Source organism: Myotis davidii, unplaced genomic scaffold (genome assembly GCF_000327345.1).
Source record: "Myotis davidii unplaced genomic scaffold, ASM32734v1 scaffold67, whole genome shotgun sequence".
NCBI lineage: Eukaryota > Metazoa > Chordata > Mammalia > Chiroptera > Vespertilionidae > Myotis > Myotis davidii.
In genome coordinates, this window is record NW_006298521.1 from 971,447 (window position 1) to 988,298 (window position 16,852).

At 45.5% G+C, this 16,852-nt stretch overlaps 1 protein-coding gene across 1 annotated transcript in view; it reads right to left on the minus strand.

Moving 5' to 3' along the window:
- ATXN10 (ataxin 10) overlaps nt 1-16,852 on the minus strand; it is a 102,441-nt gene that overhangs the window by 57,223 nt on the left and 28,366 nt on the right. Inside the window, exons 7-9 of the mRNA XM_006774171.2 lie at nt 13,543-13,708; nt 6,936-7,041; nt 5,126-5,295 (exon numbers count right to left, since the gene is read on the minus strand). Of these exons, the coding sequence (XP_006774234.1) occupies nt 5,126-5,295; nt 6,936-7,041; nt 13,543-13,708 (442 nt within the window). The remainder of the gene's footprint in view (nt 1-5,125; nt 5,296-6,935; nt 7,042-13,542; nt 13,709-16,852) is intronic.

Consider the following 16,852-nt stretch of genomic DNA (forward strand, 5'->3'; position numbering starts at 1 on the left):
TCTAAAAAATACGGGACCCTACTTTGCTGACCATAAATAACTGAGTTTTAAATTTTTTGCCTCGTAGGCTCCACGAGCATATAAAATCCCAATAAATGCACGTATTTCCGGTAATGTTGTTGTCCAATCGTTCCTCAAAATTCGGCGGCCTTCTTCTTCTGTGCACTTTTTTAAAAATTTCCCCCCGCAAGCAGTCAAAATGGCTGCTTTCGGGCAATATAGGTATAACACATATATATATACCGGAAATGAGGGAGGGGGAGGTAACTACAATTATTAATAAACGCATTTATATGTTGTATAAAAAGTCACAAAATTCTAAGAAATTCTGTCATTATATACATCATTGTTTTTCTAATTGAAATTAAACAGCAGTCAAAATGACTTCCTTGGGCAATCTAGTGTTAAAAAAAGATGGTAATTACCCTTCCAGCCTTGTCCAGAGCTGTCACATGGCTCCAATGAAGTAAGAGCAGTGACAGGGAAGGGCCTCAGTCTCAAGGGCGCTCTCCAGGTGGGCACCACACTCCATGCATCAGTGAACTTCAAGCACAGAGACCCAGCTGGGCTTAGCTGGCTTCTGATCAAACGGCAGAGCAATCGGGTCATGTGTCCTCAATAATTTTGGAATTCCAGTTCAGAGGCAAGGATGGTGTCTAGATGCTCCTAGAGTGACAGGTTCACTGACGGAGACACCCACCCGTCGCATCCAACAAAGGCCCCCACGCTGGGAACGCCCTGTGAAGAGGGGAGGAACTGTGCTCATCACCAGAGCGCCAGCCTTGACCGAGATGGGCCTTGAGCGGCCGGGCTGGCCTGGGGACCCGAGCGCGCCCGCCCTCAGCACCTTCAGTGTGAAGTCCGAGAGGAAGCCCTCCCAGGAGCTCCCGGATGAGAGGCCCTGGTGCGGGGCGGGGGAGCAGGGGCTCAGACAAGCCCGGGTCCGCAGAGCCCCGCAGCTCACAGGCTGAATGGCTCTCCCTGAACGCGGTGAGAACCTGCTCTGCAGGGCTAACTGCAACCCCCGTCCCGCAGTGAGCACACGCTGGGGCGCACAGACACCAACCGGGCCCTCAGCCCGTCTCCTCCCGCGTGAAGGAGGAACTAGGTCAGGCCGGACGATACAAACCCGCACTCACATCTTCAGCCTCAGAGCAGAGACAGAGCTCGGTTTCCTGTGGGCAGAAGCGGGGCCACCCCTGCAGGCGATACAATGGGAATGAACAGCCTGGCGATCAAGACCGGCTATGCCATCACCGTTTTTCCAAAATCAGGGCCAAAGGCATCTGAGTGCCGGGGAGCTCCTTCCTCTGAATGAGCAGAGCCAACACCTGCCACCCCAGCTGAAATCAGGATTGGGCTGCGAGAACAAAGAAGCTTCCAGCACATTCAGAAAAAGGCTGCTGCCGTGTCTGCTGCTTGGGAAGGAGACGGCAATCCGAGCCATGCTCTCGGCTGAAGGCCTGTGTTGGCTCAGGGGAGGAAGTGGGGGAAACAGAGGCATTCCGCCCCTCAGTGAGCCCGCTCCTTCACAGCCTGGAGAGTGTTTGCTCAGAACTCAGAGAGCTATTAGCAACGGCCCACGGGCAGGAGCACCCGTGGTCTTCCTGGGCCCGCGACCTCCCGGGGCAGCCTTGGACACACTCCATGTTTACCCAGGGTGCAAGCTGAGCCTGCCTCCAGTGAGTCACTCCGTAAGCCTTTGAAGGGTCACTACCTTTATTCCCACAAGAGGCCAATCCAAAGCAGCAACAAAGGAACAGTTAAACAAGAAAAACACCTCCTTTGTGCTCCTCGAGAAAGACAGTCTTGGTCATTAAAGAGGTAAAGAGTTTTATTCTGTATAAACTTTCTCTTACAAAGATCAGCCCAGTAATTTTCCAAGGGGCGTTAGTAGTCTTCCACTCATACCTGCTTGACGATGAGGAGTCATTGAAACAGTGTACACACACAATAAAAACCAGGTTGGCGGGCATTTGGTTCTGTGCCATGTGCTGTCGGAATTATTCTACTTATGAAATGCTCCAGAATTTGCCCCAGAATTTAGCATCTTAAGATCAAGATTTTATTTTCAAACTTTCTCTCCTCTGTTCTTTAGACTAGGTGATTTCTATTGATCTATCTCCACGTACACCAACATTTTTTGTTGTTGTTGTTAATCCTCACCTGAGGATATTTTTCCATTGATTTTTAGAGAAAGTGGAAGGGAGAAGGAGAGACAGAGAGAGAAACATCGACGTGAGAGACACACATCGACTGGTTGCCTCCCGCACGAGCCCCAACCAGAGCCGGGGATCAAGTCTGCAACCCAGGTACGTGTCCTTGACAGGAATCGAACCCAGGACCCTCAGTCCATGGGTCAACACTCTATCCATTGAACCAAACTAGCTAGGGCCCAACTCTTTATTCAGTCATCTCTATTGAGTTGTTAAGCACATTCAGTAACAATTTTTAAATTTTAGTTTGGCTACTGTATTTTTCAGTTTTAGAATTTCCAATTGGTTCATATTTTTATAGTTTCTATTTCTTTGAATCATGCTCTTTCATGCGTTAAAAGGATATTTCCCTTTACATCCTTGAGCACAGTTATAATTGCTTTCAAATCCTTATCTGCTAAACCCAACATCTGTGTCATCACACAGTCACTCTCTGTTAATTATCTTTTTCTCTTGAGAATTTTCCTGTGTGCCAGTGAGTCTGGATCCTGGACGCTGTAAGTGCTATGTTGTGGACACTCAGCATTCTATTACTCTAAAAAACTGTTATGTTTGTTTTAGCAGGCAATTATCTTAGTTGGACCTTAACTGTAAATTCTTTAGGGTGACCGTTCAAATCTCAATACGATTATTTCATCCTTCTCTGAGCTGCGTGGTGCCTGGCCCACGTGTGATCCCGGCCTCAGCAGGGATGCAGGCGGTTAGCACAGAGGACGGGGGGCTTGCTTTATCCTTTCCAGGATTACCTCCTTCACCTTCCAGTGGCTGTGGCTGCTTCAAACTGTCTTTCAGTCCGAACCGGTTTAGCTCAGTGGATAAAGCGTCAGCCTGCGGACTCAAGGGTCCCAGGTTCGATTCCAGTCAAGGGCATGTACCTTGGCTGCAGGCACATTTCCAGTGGGAGGTGTGCAGGAGGCAGCTAATCGATGTTTCTAACTCTCTCTCTCCCTTCCTCTCTGTAAAAAATCAATAAAATATATTTAAAAACCTGTCTTTCATTCTTTAAACTAAAAGGTCTGTAGGTTTTTCCAACAGAGTTTTAACTGCCCTGCATCTCACTCACACACACACACACACACACACACACACACACACACACACACTGTGCCTTCTTCCGTGTGTCAATTCAACTCAGAATCTGCCGTTGGGTCACCTTGGAGTGTCTTCACTAGCTGTCTTTTGTCCTGAGTTTATAATTATTTATGGGAAGATCACTCCGATAGTAGCTTACAGGGCCATTCACAAAAGCAGAACCTACAACTCAATCCCCTCCCCCGCAATTTTCACTTTTTCTCACAATGTTGTGGCTGTGAAGTCAGGAAGAGCTTGCTGGGCGGCTACTCCTGATTCACGGGGCCTCGGCTGGCAACTAGGAAACCGAGATTAGTGACTTCCAAGCTGGAGTCCCGCTCACATGTCTGGTGCCTCGGCCCTAGAACTGATCTCCTTCTGCCTCCTCTCCGCATCTCCTCCTCCAGGGCTGCTCCACATGGACTTGGCAACTCTCGCACAGTGACCGCGGGGAGTCTGCGCTCTGACGTGGTGACGGCTTCTGTGAGGCAGGCACGGGGCCCGCCAGGCAGCGCGGACCATCACAGAGATGGTGCTGACCACTCCCACCATATTTCGTTGCTCAAAGTAGTCAAAGAGCTCTAGTCATCCCAATTCAGAGGATGGGGAGTGGCAACGTCGCACTGTAGGAATGCACGCAGATTGCTGGGTGTTTGTGTGGCCATGTTTGAGAAGTGGAACCTGCCACACATATATTCAGTATTTAATGGAGCAAAACAGATGCTACTTAAAGTGTGAGGAAGATACAGGCAGTAGTTCAACATGAAGCATTTGGTCTAATTCTCCTGCCATCATTTGTGCCACCTTCTCCTATTATTGATATGATTACCTCTAAGCTGTTCAGCACAAAATAGGTTCCTAATGCAATCTACTGAGTTTCCAGAGATTTAATATTATATCCATTTCAAAACTCCTAGAAGAAATGCTTACGTTGCTATAATCCAAGACGTAGGGCGCAGATATAAATTAAAATGTAGCTGTTTTTTCTTAAGATAATGTCAGTAACTGCTGTTGCCTGGCCAGAGCGGCTCAGTGGTTGAGCGTTGCCCCAGCACCGAGAGGCTGCGGTTCGATTCCCGGTCAGGGCACATGCCTGGGTTGGGGGTTTGATCTCCAGTCGGGGAGCATATGGAAGGCAACTGATCAGTGCTTCTCTCTCACATCAATGTCTCTCTCTCCATCCCTTCCTTTCTCTAAGCATGTCCTCAGGTGAGGATTAAAAAAGTAATAACTACTGTTTATTGTGTCTACTATGTGTTAAACAATTTCTAGGCTTTTTTAAAAAATATATTTTATTGATTTTTTACAGAGAGAAAGGGAGAGAGACAGAGAGTTAGAAACATCGATGGGAGAGAAACATCGATCAGCCGCCTCCCGCACATCTCCCACCGGGGATGTGCCCGCAACCCAGGCACATGCCCCCGACCGGAATCGAACCCGGGACCCCCCCAGTCCGCAGGCCGACGCTCTATCCACTGAGCCAAACCGGTTTCGGCTCTAGGCTTTTTAAATACCTGTTCTTATTGACTATTGTCTAAGGACATTAGGTTGTTTAAATGCATAGGCTTAGGACGAAGATCAACAATTTATAAGAAAGGAGACTGACTCAAACACACTAAGGACAAATACAATGCAAATTACAAAACTACAAACCCTAATCCAAGTAATCATGGCATTTTATGTTTATCTGTGGGAATATACACACACATATACATATCTCAAGCTACTTTCTAAGCACTGTAAGCTTTCATGCCCCAAAAGTGATTGTTTTCTGATTTTAAATATTATATTCTAAATGAAGTCACATATGTCTCACACACAGTAAGAAACAATCTTACCTTGTCTTGGTTATCTTTATTCTTGTAACACATATTTCCGATCAGACGAATGAGATGAGACCGGAAGCCCTCAGCCACGTTTTTGACGTCCCCGTCCGCGCTTATGCGAGCAGAGGTATTGAAGATGTCCGCGGTGTCGTTGGCAGTTACATGAATCAACCGTAAAAGATCTATAACAAAAACAACAAACTTCATTTTCCACAGAAACATTTTTAGTATATTGTACTAGTTTTCCATAAATGAATCTAATTTATGTTAATGGATTAATATCAAATACAGGTTGAATACTGAAAGCTTCCTTTAAATAATGATTAACAGGCTCTTCTATTTTTGCTCTAAAATTTTTCATGAATGGTTTTGGGGACATAGGCCATAATGATGACCCCAACTTGGGCTTTCCATTTATCCACAAAGAAAAGTTAGGTAAACACTTTCCACCATCTTTCTTAGAAAAAGATTTCCAATTTCAACTTCTTTGTGGAAGAACGGCTGTGAGGCCCACTGTCAGCTGAGTCTAGAGGCACCCACTGTCTGTGAGGAGCCACACCACACACCCAGGAGCACGGGTGTCCCTCTGGCCAGGTGATCAGAAGGCGGCACCAGGAGCTGTTTTGGTTACACTGAGAAGAACTGATTAATGCTGTTACACTGTATGAGACGCCATAACAGCCTAGGAAAAGAAGCTATATTTAAGTATTTGAGCATTATCTCATTTAACCAGCTCAACAAACCTAGTAACACATTCAGCGCCCAGCCTGTTTTGTCTTTAGGACTGAAAGTGTAGTGTCAGTCACCGGTGACTGACTGGGCACTTAACGTGCTAAAGGCAGTTGTCTCTTTCCCAATTTATAATGAAGGAATCAGGCTCAGAGAAGTTAGTAATTTCAGAGTTCAGATGGCAGCCTGTGCCTGCTCTGACTCCAAATGCATACTTTTCCACAATGACTATCACTAAAAGCACTGAATTCAAAAATAAAACACCGATACGAGATTCTAACTATCGTCTACAGCTCACTGTGAACTTGCCGACCCATCTAGATCCAAATTCACTTTTCTTAGCATATGAGTCTCCAGAATAATTATAACTTTTTCTAAAGAAAAACATAGCAGCCAGTGAATAGCAACACCATAAGCATGGCTAACCACAAGGAGCAGGTTCTACTTGAATTATTTTTAAACAGTTTTTTAGCAAAGATGGTAATATTTCAAACACTGGCTTCTTGCTTAAAAACAATCCTATATAATAAAAGCATAGTATGCAAACTGTCCCCTCGACCAGGGGGCGGGGCTGGCCGGGGGCAGGGAGAGAGGCTCGGCTGGCAGCCAGCAGCCGCTAGGGACCCTACCAGTGCGTGAATTTTGTGCACTGGGCCTCTAGTTTTCTATAAAAATCAAAGACACAATAACTATGTGTAAGGCACTATTCTTCGCGTCCCATAAATGTGACTAGGAAAATTTTTACTAACAAATTTGGTAAAACTGCAGTGATATTAAAAATGCTATCATCATTGAAACCGCGCCCCTCACCGTGGCAGGCCCTGGTGATGAAACACTCCCAGGAGCACCATGCGGCAGGCACTGGGACCCTCGCATGCTGATGAGGCAGCTTGAGTCAAACAGCGGGCAGGGGGAACAGCCTGAGCTGTTTGTTACCAAAACACCACAGTTCCTCCTCAGAAAAAATATTCCCCCCAATCTCAAAAATATAGTAATACCCTGAAAACTACAGATCCGTGTTTGAACTTATATTATAGTATGAAAAGTCAGAGATTTCTCGATGAAAAACAACAGTGTGTGCTGGCTCACTCACCAACGGCCCTCTCCAGCAAGCCAGGGTACACCTGTAGGTAGCTGAGCAGGTCGGTGTTGGCGGTCATCTCACACAGGACGTCAAGGAGCCTAATTGTAGCCAGGGCCTCGTGAGAAGAGAAGGAAACATACGTTTTTAAATCAAACTAAATTATCTGACTGCTTTAAATAGCTGTGAGAGAATGAACTACCACAGTAAGTATTAAAGAGTCAGTGCTTCTCACACATCTAAAGAGAGAAACAACTACCGAAACCAGAACAGAAGCATCAGAAACGGCCGGGAACGACCAGCTATGCTAGCAGACACCGCCATCGAGAAGGCAAGATCATGTGTCTTATTGGAGCAAAGAACCAGAGAAGTTCTCATCCAAGCAAAAATACCTTCCAGCAGTGGAATGAGTGTTCAAAATTACTAGCTACGCACATAACATTTATGCAGATACTTTCTTTTTAAAGCGTTCCCAGCAAGCAAGTTCACTTTACAGATACAAATACACCATGAACTACATTAATTTCGTGTCCACAGGAATCCTGTAAAATGCTGTGGTGCAGAGCATTGGCAACAAGAATCTGCATTATTTCTGGGTAAATATAAACCTATATACAATATCTTGGTAAGCTGGAAAATATATTATTTGGGCTAGTTCACATAGCTACTAAAGAGTTTATTACCAAATAGACTACATGCCCAAGAAAATACCAACTACCAATGGCATGGTACTAGGGAGTCAAAATAAAATCTTTTAAAAATATATATATATATATTTCTATTGATTTCAGAGAGGAAGGGAGAGGGAAAGATAGAAACATCAATCGTGAAAAAGACTCATTAATTGGCTGCCTCCCATATGCCCTACACTAGGGATCGAGCTGGCAACCCAGGCATGTGCCCTGACCAGGAATCAAACCACAACTCTTGGTTCATAGGTCAATGTTCAACCACTGAGCCACACCAACTGGGACAAAATAAAATCTTAAAATGCAATTTTTGTACAGATTTTGAACCTCATTTTTAAAGTACACATTAGCTGGCAAACTGTGGTAGATGCTATAAATTTATGTCATAAAGATAACACTCTTCAAAAGAAAAATATCTTCTTTTTGTTAATTCTAACTGCATTTACTATTTTGTAATTTGGAGATTTAAAATACTATTTTAGTGTTGCAATCTCAAAATAAACAGCAGGAAACACACATTTTTAATGCCTTACATTTTAATTTTATTTCATAGCTTCAATTGCTAGTTAAAAAGTTAGAGGGAAATCCTATATAATAAAGAGGTAATACGCAAATTGACAGTCACACCCTCACAAGATGGCTGTCTACAACCAGGCCGGCAGAGGGGTTAGTGAGGGACGACCCAACGACTGAACAAGCAGGCTGCATGGGGCGACCAGGCCCGCAGGGGCGTTAGTGAGGGATGACCAAAAAACTGAACAACAGGCAGTGGGGGGTGACCAGGCCAGCGGGGGGTGGGGGGGGCTTTTGAGGGCAATTAGGGTGGCAGGGGGGTTGTGAGGGGTGACTAGGCCAGGGCATCTTGCAATACGGGTGGCAAAGGAGCTAACTGAAACTACTAGGATCAGTCAAGAGAAACCAGAAGCAACCCAAGAGGCCCCAGTAGGAAGCGCACATTAGGACACCAGGAAGAATCATGCTGCAGATGATGGAGAACAAATCAAGTAAGTCTAAAGCCATGACTGCATAATAATTAAAACAAAACAAGGCACTTGTCATCTCTGGATGATATCACAAAATCAACTCCTTATTCTGAATACTGGTAATCAAGGAGGGGAAAACAAAATGTATCTTATATAACCTATTAGCTGATTAGGGGAAGATATCTTTAGAAAATATTATAGTTAATAAATGAAAAATGAATGATATTTCACAGCCCCTAACAACTGATGGATCTAGGTCAGTGATGGCGAACCTTTTGAGCTCGGCGTGTCAGCATTTTGAAAAACCCTAACTTAACTCTGGTGCCATGTCACATATAGAAATATTTTGATATTTGCAACCATAGTAAAACAAAGACTTACATTTGATATTTATTTTATATATTTAAATGCCATTTAACAAAGAAAAATTAACCAAAAAAATGAGTTTGCATGTCACCTCTGACACGCGTGTCATAGGTTCGCCATCACTGATCTAGGTAATAATCATAACACCTGCTAGCGTCACAAAAGAGACAACCAGACATTATGAGCCTCTTGATGAATGAACGTGTCAACAAAGATGAAACATGACTAAAAAAAAAATCACAACGAAAAACTAACCGGAATCTGAATACGAGTTTAGAACTAATTACCATTCACAAGAAATTCAAGGAAAAGAAGGCCATGTTAACACCACCATGGAGATCCACTCATCCAAATCCAAACTGTAGAAAACGCCACAGGTCAAACAAGCCAAATTCTTCAACAAACAACTAGCACAGGAAAGAGAAGGAAGAGGGATGGGGCGGGGGTAATCTATACACTAGTAGGAAGGGAGATCTGAGACCTATCAACCAACTGCAACATATGGCCCTTATTTGTATCCCAAATCAAAGAAATAAATTTGGGGGGGGGAAGTAGACAATGGGGGTAATGTAAATACTGTTTGATATTAAAATTTAAGCCAAAACCGGTTTGGCTCAGTGGATAGAGCGTCGGTCTGTGGACTGAAAGGTCCCAGGTTCGATTCCGGTCAAGGGCATGTACCTGGGTTGCGGGCACATCCCCAGTAGGAGATGTGCAGGAGGCAGCTGATCGATGTTTCTCTCTCATCCATGTTTCTAACTCTCTCTCTCTCTCTCTCTCTCTCCCTTCCTCTCTGTAAAAAATCAATAAAATATATTTAAAAAAAATTTTTTTAAATTTTAAATGTGCTAATTGTACTTCACTTATGTGTGAAGACTCCTTATCTTTTAGAGATACATATAAAATTAACTGATGTCCCTGGCCAGTTGCTCGGCAGTTAGAGCGTCAGCCCGAGGACCAAAGGGTCTCCGGTTCGGTTCCTGGTTAAGGGCATGTATCTCGGAAGTATGCAAGAATATACCAAAAGACAGAACTAGGTATATTAACATCATAATCTAAGACCATTTTTATAAAGGAAGAGATATGGATAAAACCTCAGGATCTTAAAGCCGAATGAATACATAAATTAAAAACCAGATGCTATAAAAATGATTGCCTCTTTCTGATTTTTCAGACATAGTATTATGAGCACATTACTAGTTATCTTGTCCTAAAAATATCACAGATGGGTAAATGCAGCGGTTTGCTGGTAAAGTGGCCGACGCTATAGATACTTCACAACGGCCGCTTCCAGGCTACTGAGTTTAACGATCAGCTCACAAACTCCTGACTCTCAGGCATCAGTGGAGACGACACCAGGATGTGTAAATACTGAGGCAAGGGGTCTTGTGAAAAATGACCATAGCTTTTTAAACTTGTAAGTGAAAGGATAACGTATATACACTAATATGCACAAGTCGTGCGTGTATATAGATCAATGAATTATCAAAAAGTAAACTATTGGGGTTTTTCAAAGGGAAACTGTCCACAATTTTCTATCACTTAATATGTGATAATTTCTCCCACCTTAGAGAAAAACCTCTTTGGAGGAGAAATGTAAAATTTCCTAAATATAGTTCCATCAGGTCACTGATGATAATGTTGAACTCGTCTATACTATAAATATAAGAGCCGTGAGAACATTTACAGCTGAGATTTCACCAGCCCTAAGCTCTCCCTCCCTTCTGCTCTGGAGAATTCATTTAACCTCCGAGAAGCTCAGCTCACTGCTCCTCCTGCTGGAAACACGCAACCCTGTCTTCACGAAGGACAGGCAAACCCGTGAGGGAGGGCGTTCTCTTTCTCCTCCTGTCACAGCAAAGGGCAACGCAAACATTGGCTTTGTCAGCGAGACCTCACATGGCCGGCATGAACATCAATAGCAAAGGAACCCCGCGGAAAGGCACAGGCGCCCAGAACAAGCACACCTGTGTGGCAGGCCCGTCGGAACCACACCTGCATGTATGGCCGGAGTTCGCAGGCTCGCAGATCAGTCTCCAGATGCGATGGAGCAGTGACCACACCCCTTCCCATCTGGAGAAAGAGGACGGTCCCACCGAAGGGCAAGCCCTCACCTATTTGCCAAAGTGATTCTCTCTCTTCATCATTCCTATCAGCACACAAAGGACCCATTATTGTGTTTCTGAACATGCTGATGAAATCAACTTCACTGAGGTAGAAGTTACATGCCATAAAATACATGCTCTTAAGCCTACGGTACTGAGCGGTGTGAATGTACACAGCTATGTATATTTCTACTGCCCATGACATTCCCGCGTGCCCTCCACAGCCAGCCCCACCTGTCCGCTGGCAGCCCGGGGACAGCTAAGCTCCTCGCCGTGAGCAGTAAGCGGTGTGCTGTGGAGCTTGAGGTGGAATCAGACTACACTCTCTAGCCTACCTGGCTGCCTTCATCGCTGCGTGTGAGATTCATCTCTGTTCTTGTCTCAGAAATGTATTTCTTTATACTGCTGAAGAGAATTCCAGAGAAAATTCAATTCCAACTTTAAGACCAAAGGAAAAAGAAATAAATTAAAATAAAGGGAATTTCTAAAGCGAAGAGGAGGGAACCAGGATGTGAGCTAGCTTAGCAAAGGAAAGGCCGGGATGACATAGGGTAGAGCTTGGGAGAATAAAAATGCCTGGAGGAGCCCACCAGGTGAGGGTGAACGGGCATCTCCCGCCAGGTCAGAGAAACAAACTCTGGAAGGCAATTTGCAAATGTGCACCCTAAGCTTCACAACGGGGTCAACCCTTCCGCCCAGCGGGCCCCTCTGGGACTGCGCCTGGTTCACAAGCGTGGAAGTGTACACAGATGCTGCTACGGAGACAGTCTACAGCACTCTTCAGAACCAACGCAAACGGGGACACCTCAATGTCCAGCTCCCCGTAGCTGCACAAATAAATGATGATAAATTCTTTACTTAGAGTGCTACACTGGCACTTTAAAAAGCCACTAACAAACTATTGTTCATTCATTCAGAAAATATTTGCTAAGTGCCCACTATGTACATAGTACTACAAACGTAGTCAAAACTTCAGAAGAAACAACAGGGATTTACAAAAAGATGGCACAGAATCATTTCATTTTTAATGTGTGTGTGCACATGTGTACATATGCATGTGTCTATTTGATGTTATCTGCCTAGATAAATATATTAACTAGAATTGTTGTCATTAACTTTGAATGGTTGTGAATAAGAATATTGTTTTCCTTTATCTGTATCTTCTTCACTGTTCTAAAATAAGGATAGTCTTAGTCTATTTAAACTGCTCTAACGAAAACAGCATAATCTATATATATAAAAGGCTAAGTGGCCGGCTGGTACCTATAACATGCAGACCACGAGGGGGCAGACACTCAATGCAGGAGCTGCTGAGCTGCCGTGACTTGGCAGTGGCAGTTCTTGGGTGATGGACCCCAGGAACCAGAGAGGAGGGAGCCCGATTCCTCTTGGGGCTGTGTGATTCCACCTCCTGCTGTGGGTTATGTTGTTGCTGGGGCATTGTCGCCCGAATCTGGTTTACTGCACACTTGCATTTACGTTCCACCTGTATGACAGCAACTTTGCAGAGTGCCCTCTTGCACTCCAGAACCCCTTGGGGGATGTCTGAGAGCCAGTTTCGGCCCGATCCCCTCAGTCGAGGCCAAGGGACCCCACCTGCTGGAGGGACCTGGCTCACTCCGCAGACGCCTTTCGAGCCACGGTGCCACCCCAGAGGCCAGGGAGGGATCGCTTATGTTGTTTGGGGCATTGTCGCCCGAATCTGGTTTACTGCACACTTGCATTTACGTTCCACCCTGTATGACAGCAACTTTGCAGAGTGCCCTCTTGCACTCCAGAACCCCTTGGGGGATGTCTGAGAGAGAGTTTCGGCCCGATCCCCTCAGTCAAGGCCAAGGGACCCCACCTGCTGGAGGGACCCCGCTCACTCCACAGACGACCTTCAAGCCGCCCCAGGTGAGGGCGGCCAGGAGGAACCGTGGGACCACCCAGGACCGCCTGCATTAGTCCCTGCACTGGAGCCAGCGCCACGAGCCGAGCATGAGTTTTCTTACCCCCTCCTGCCTGCCCTGCCCAGACGTCCTTCAAGCCTCTGTACCGTCCCAGGAATTCTAATTAATTTCCTTTCAATGTGCACGAATCTGTGCACTGGACCATAAGTATGGCTTATAAACAAGGGAAATTATTTCTTGCTGTTCTGGAGGTTGTATGTTCAAGATCAGGTGCTGGCGTGGCTGGTTTGGGGAGGAAGTCTTGCGGGTTGCAGATTGCTGGCTTCTTGCTATGCCCTCACGTGGTGGGAGGGGTGAGGGATCTTTCTGGGGCACTAACCCTATTCGTAAGGGCTCCACCATGACCTGATCACGTGCCAAAAGCCCCACCTCCTAACACTATCAACTCTGTCATTAGGTTTCCAACATATGAAGGGGAGGAGAGAGACATCTGACTATCGCGATACTTATGTAATCTATCTGAAAAGCTTGTAAAAAGAATTCTCATAGAGGACCTCGTGGAGTTGGGAAGCCTGTCTTCTCACCTCGTCGTCATCATGCTGCCCGGCAGTCAGTTTCAGCACAACCCTGCACTGGTCCACGAAGGTGCTGGCGATGAGCTCGGCGTGGCCCAGGAGCGCCGTCGTGTCATCCTTGGTCAGAGGCTCCTCGCCCACCATCTTGGCTATTAGAGCGTCCAAGAGTGTGACCCTGGGAAGCAGAGACTTTACAGGAACATGCACTACTGGGACACCACGACACTAGAAATACCTAGAGACCCCTGTACGAGACCGTTTTTACTCTCTAACGTCCATACTTTGCTTAAATGTCTAGCTGGGGAAACGGGATTTGAGAATAAAATTAACCCTCATCAATCACGTTTTTTAAAAATCTTGATTTCTTTGATATGGCGAGGCTACAGAAAAAAGCACCTTTTATATTGTTACTTTGAGCACTAAAATAATTCAAACTTCAGAAATGCTGCCAGTTTTCTAATATATCAACAATAATAACAATAGCCAAGTCAAACGGGCAACATTCACTACTTATTCTTTTTTATTTTTTCGGGAAATGTATACTTAATCATTCTCTGAGTGATCAGAACTATAAAATCAACATTCATTACTGACTAGAGTGAAGCGCTTTCCCCCCATTTCCTCATTTGGTGCACATAGGACGGCGAGGCCGGTGCTCCAGCTCACACCAGGGTGGTGAGAGGCTGACGCAGGCTGCCTGCCCAGGGCCACCCACCTGACAGCCACGGCTCTCCCGCTCCTGGGTCGGGTGCCTTAGCTGCTCATTTTACTATCTTTCTTGGGAAGGTAGGCTTTTTTGTTTGTTTCATCATTTGAGTTTACAAAAACATAAATCTGAAACCCAACCTATGCCATTTTTTACATCAATATTTAAATTATCAATAAATATTTTTATTCAACAACCTTTTTCCTTTTCCTAGAAAAAAAAAAATCATATACAGGGCAACCTATCCAGCATAAACCAAGTATGTTCCTCAGAATCCTATTCTGACCTGCGATTATATGTACAAACAAGTCTTGGTTTCTACACTGGAGAGGGGCCCCGCTTCCTTTCATCAAATGTATCACAAGGTTTGCTGGCATCATTAAATTGCTTCCGTGTGTGTATATGTGCAATTCAGAGGGCATGAGGAGCAAAAGTACAAATCTCAAGCCAGAATATTTATGGTTGATGTTTCTGGAAAACAAAGTTCACAGCAGCCAGAAATCTGGCTGAGGCCGTATAACCACGTGCAATATGAACCACAAGACACCTCCAGCAACATCTACCTCCCAATGGAACGGAGGATTAGGCTCTCATTCAGGGCTTCATTCATTCACTGAACTGGCATCTAAACCACCATACTCGACACATCAACGTTAGAGAAACACACGGTATTCCGGAGAAACAAGCCACCGCTGAGGGAATGATTATCTTGCCGTAAAGGAATTCACTTTAAATGTCCTCGTACAATGTACTGTCAGGTGTCTTTTACGTTTTTACATACAACACACATGTCACCCTACCCGATGGCCTTCCGCAGGCGGCACAGGCAGTGTTATTAAGACAGGCTCCAGAGCCAGGCTGCCGTCCACCACAGGGAGGCCTGGACCAGCCACTGCGCTCTCTCCCTCCGTGTGCACCTGTCACACAGGCCGACAGGAGTGCCAGCCTGCCCAGGCCGACAGGGACTGAGCTGCCCCTGTGGCGCTTGGGACAGCGCCTGACTCACCCAACAAGAGCTGTGGACGAGTTCGTAGGAGCAAACACTGTCGATGCTTTCACTGACAATGTCTTCATAGCAAAAGCAATGACTACCCATAATGCCAAGTGCAGAGGAGAGGGGAGGGTGGCTCTTAGTGACATTTGTAGAGTTAGGATGTGGCCAATTAGATGTTAAATATCTGACACATCTTCTTGTATAAAATAAGCACTTTGAAAAGAGCAAGGTCCCCTTCTAGACGCCACCTCCCACCTCACTGTGCCTGGAGACTGTAACTTGGTATCGCTCGCAGTGACCAATGTGACCTGGACAGTGGAGGCGGGCCCCACAGGATAGGTTGCCCTGTGTAGGCTGCCAGGGCTCGCACACCCTAACCAGCTACTAAAGACCCTTCGGTGCGTAAGGAAACCCCTCAGCCGCATGCTTCCATGCAAAAAACCCTGTTTTGCACCTGTTCTGTGCCTGGGCACCGTGGACACCGCAGAACAGGAAAGACCAAACCGTTCCCGCACACAGCACCTGACGGGAGTGCCGAGCAGCAGCAGGCAGGCACGTGGCACGGTTCGCTGTATGACAGGTGAGGTAATGGCACACGGGCCAATGTCTGCTAAGTTCTGTGTGTGGGGAGGGGCTACACTCCTCCTGGGAAGGAGAATACAGGAGGCGGAGGAGGAGATCACGCCTGAGCAGAAAACTCCCATGAAGGAGGGAAGCAGCGGCCACCACCGGTTTATAAATAAAATGGAAACTATTGTCTGCCTTCCTCATTTGCTTACTGATTAGCTGAAAAACAGATCACTTGATAGCAATGCGGAAAATACAAACATGAGTGTTAAGTCACAGTTACACTATGTATTCGCGTGCTCGTGTGCTCCTTACCGCGAAGCAGTGACTAATTTCTACCAGTGCTCATCAAGTTACTTATTTTAGGTTAAAAAAAACCAAAAACCTACAAATAATTCTCTTTCAGGAATAAACGTATACATATGTGGCAGTAGCAGGGGTCATGGATTTATAAACATGGCATTTAAACTTACTTTATAAGCATGAACTTTTCTTTTTTGTTAGAGATATTAAAGAAAAATCAGTACTTAACACGACTACGAAGGAGTGCATAAAGCTTAACGTTAGACCCAAACATACAGGCAAAATTTCAAAACCACAGCAATTATAAAAATTGTGACTACAATCAAAAGAGTAACATTTTTAAAGTTCTTAACCATTGTATCAGTTTCTGATCATCAGATTTCTGAGTAAGTTTTATTTTCCTAAGACAACATTTCCAATAAGGTTTGGAAAAACACATCCTATTGGAATGGAAAGAGAACTGTGAATCATTTTGTTTAATCCTCTAATTTTATAGGTCAGGAAACTGAATCCAAACACGATAAAGACCTGACCACAGTCACACAGAATTCCTATCGCCAGGCGGGCAGGGAGCCGGCTCGCTCTCAGGGCACTCACTGCTCTGCCCGCTGCAACAGCGGGGAGGTCCCCGCCGGGCACCCAGTTCCGTGGGTCTGATTACCTATCGGAAACTACCGCCTGGGAGCGTGTATCCCAAACTATCCTATCAGCGAGGTGGGCAGATGCGCACTCTTCACACACACAGCAGG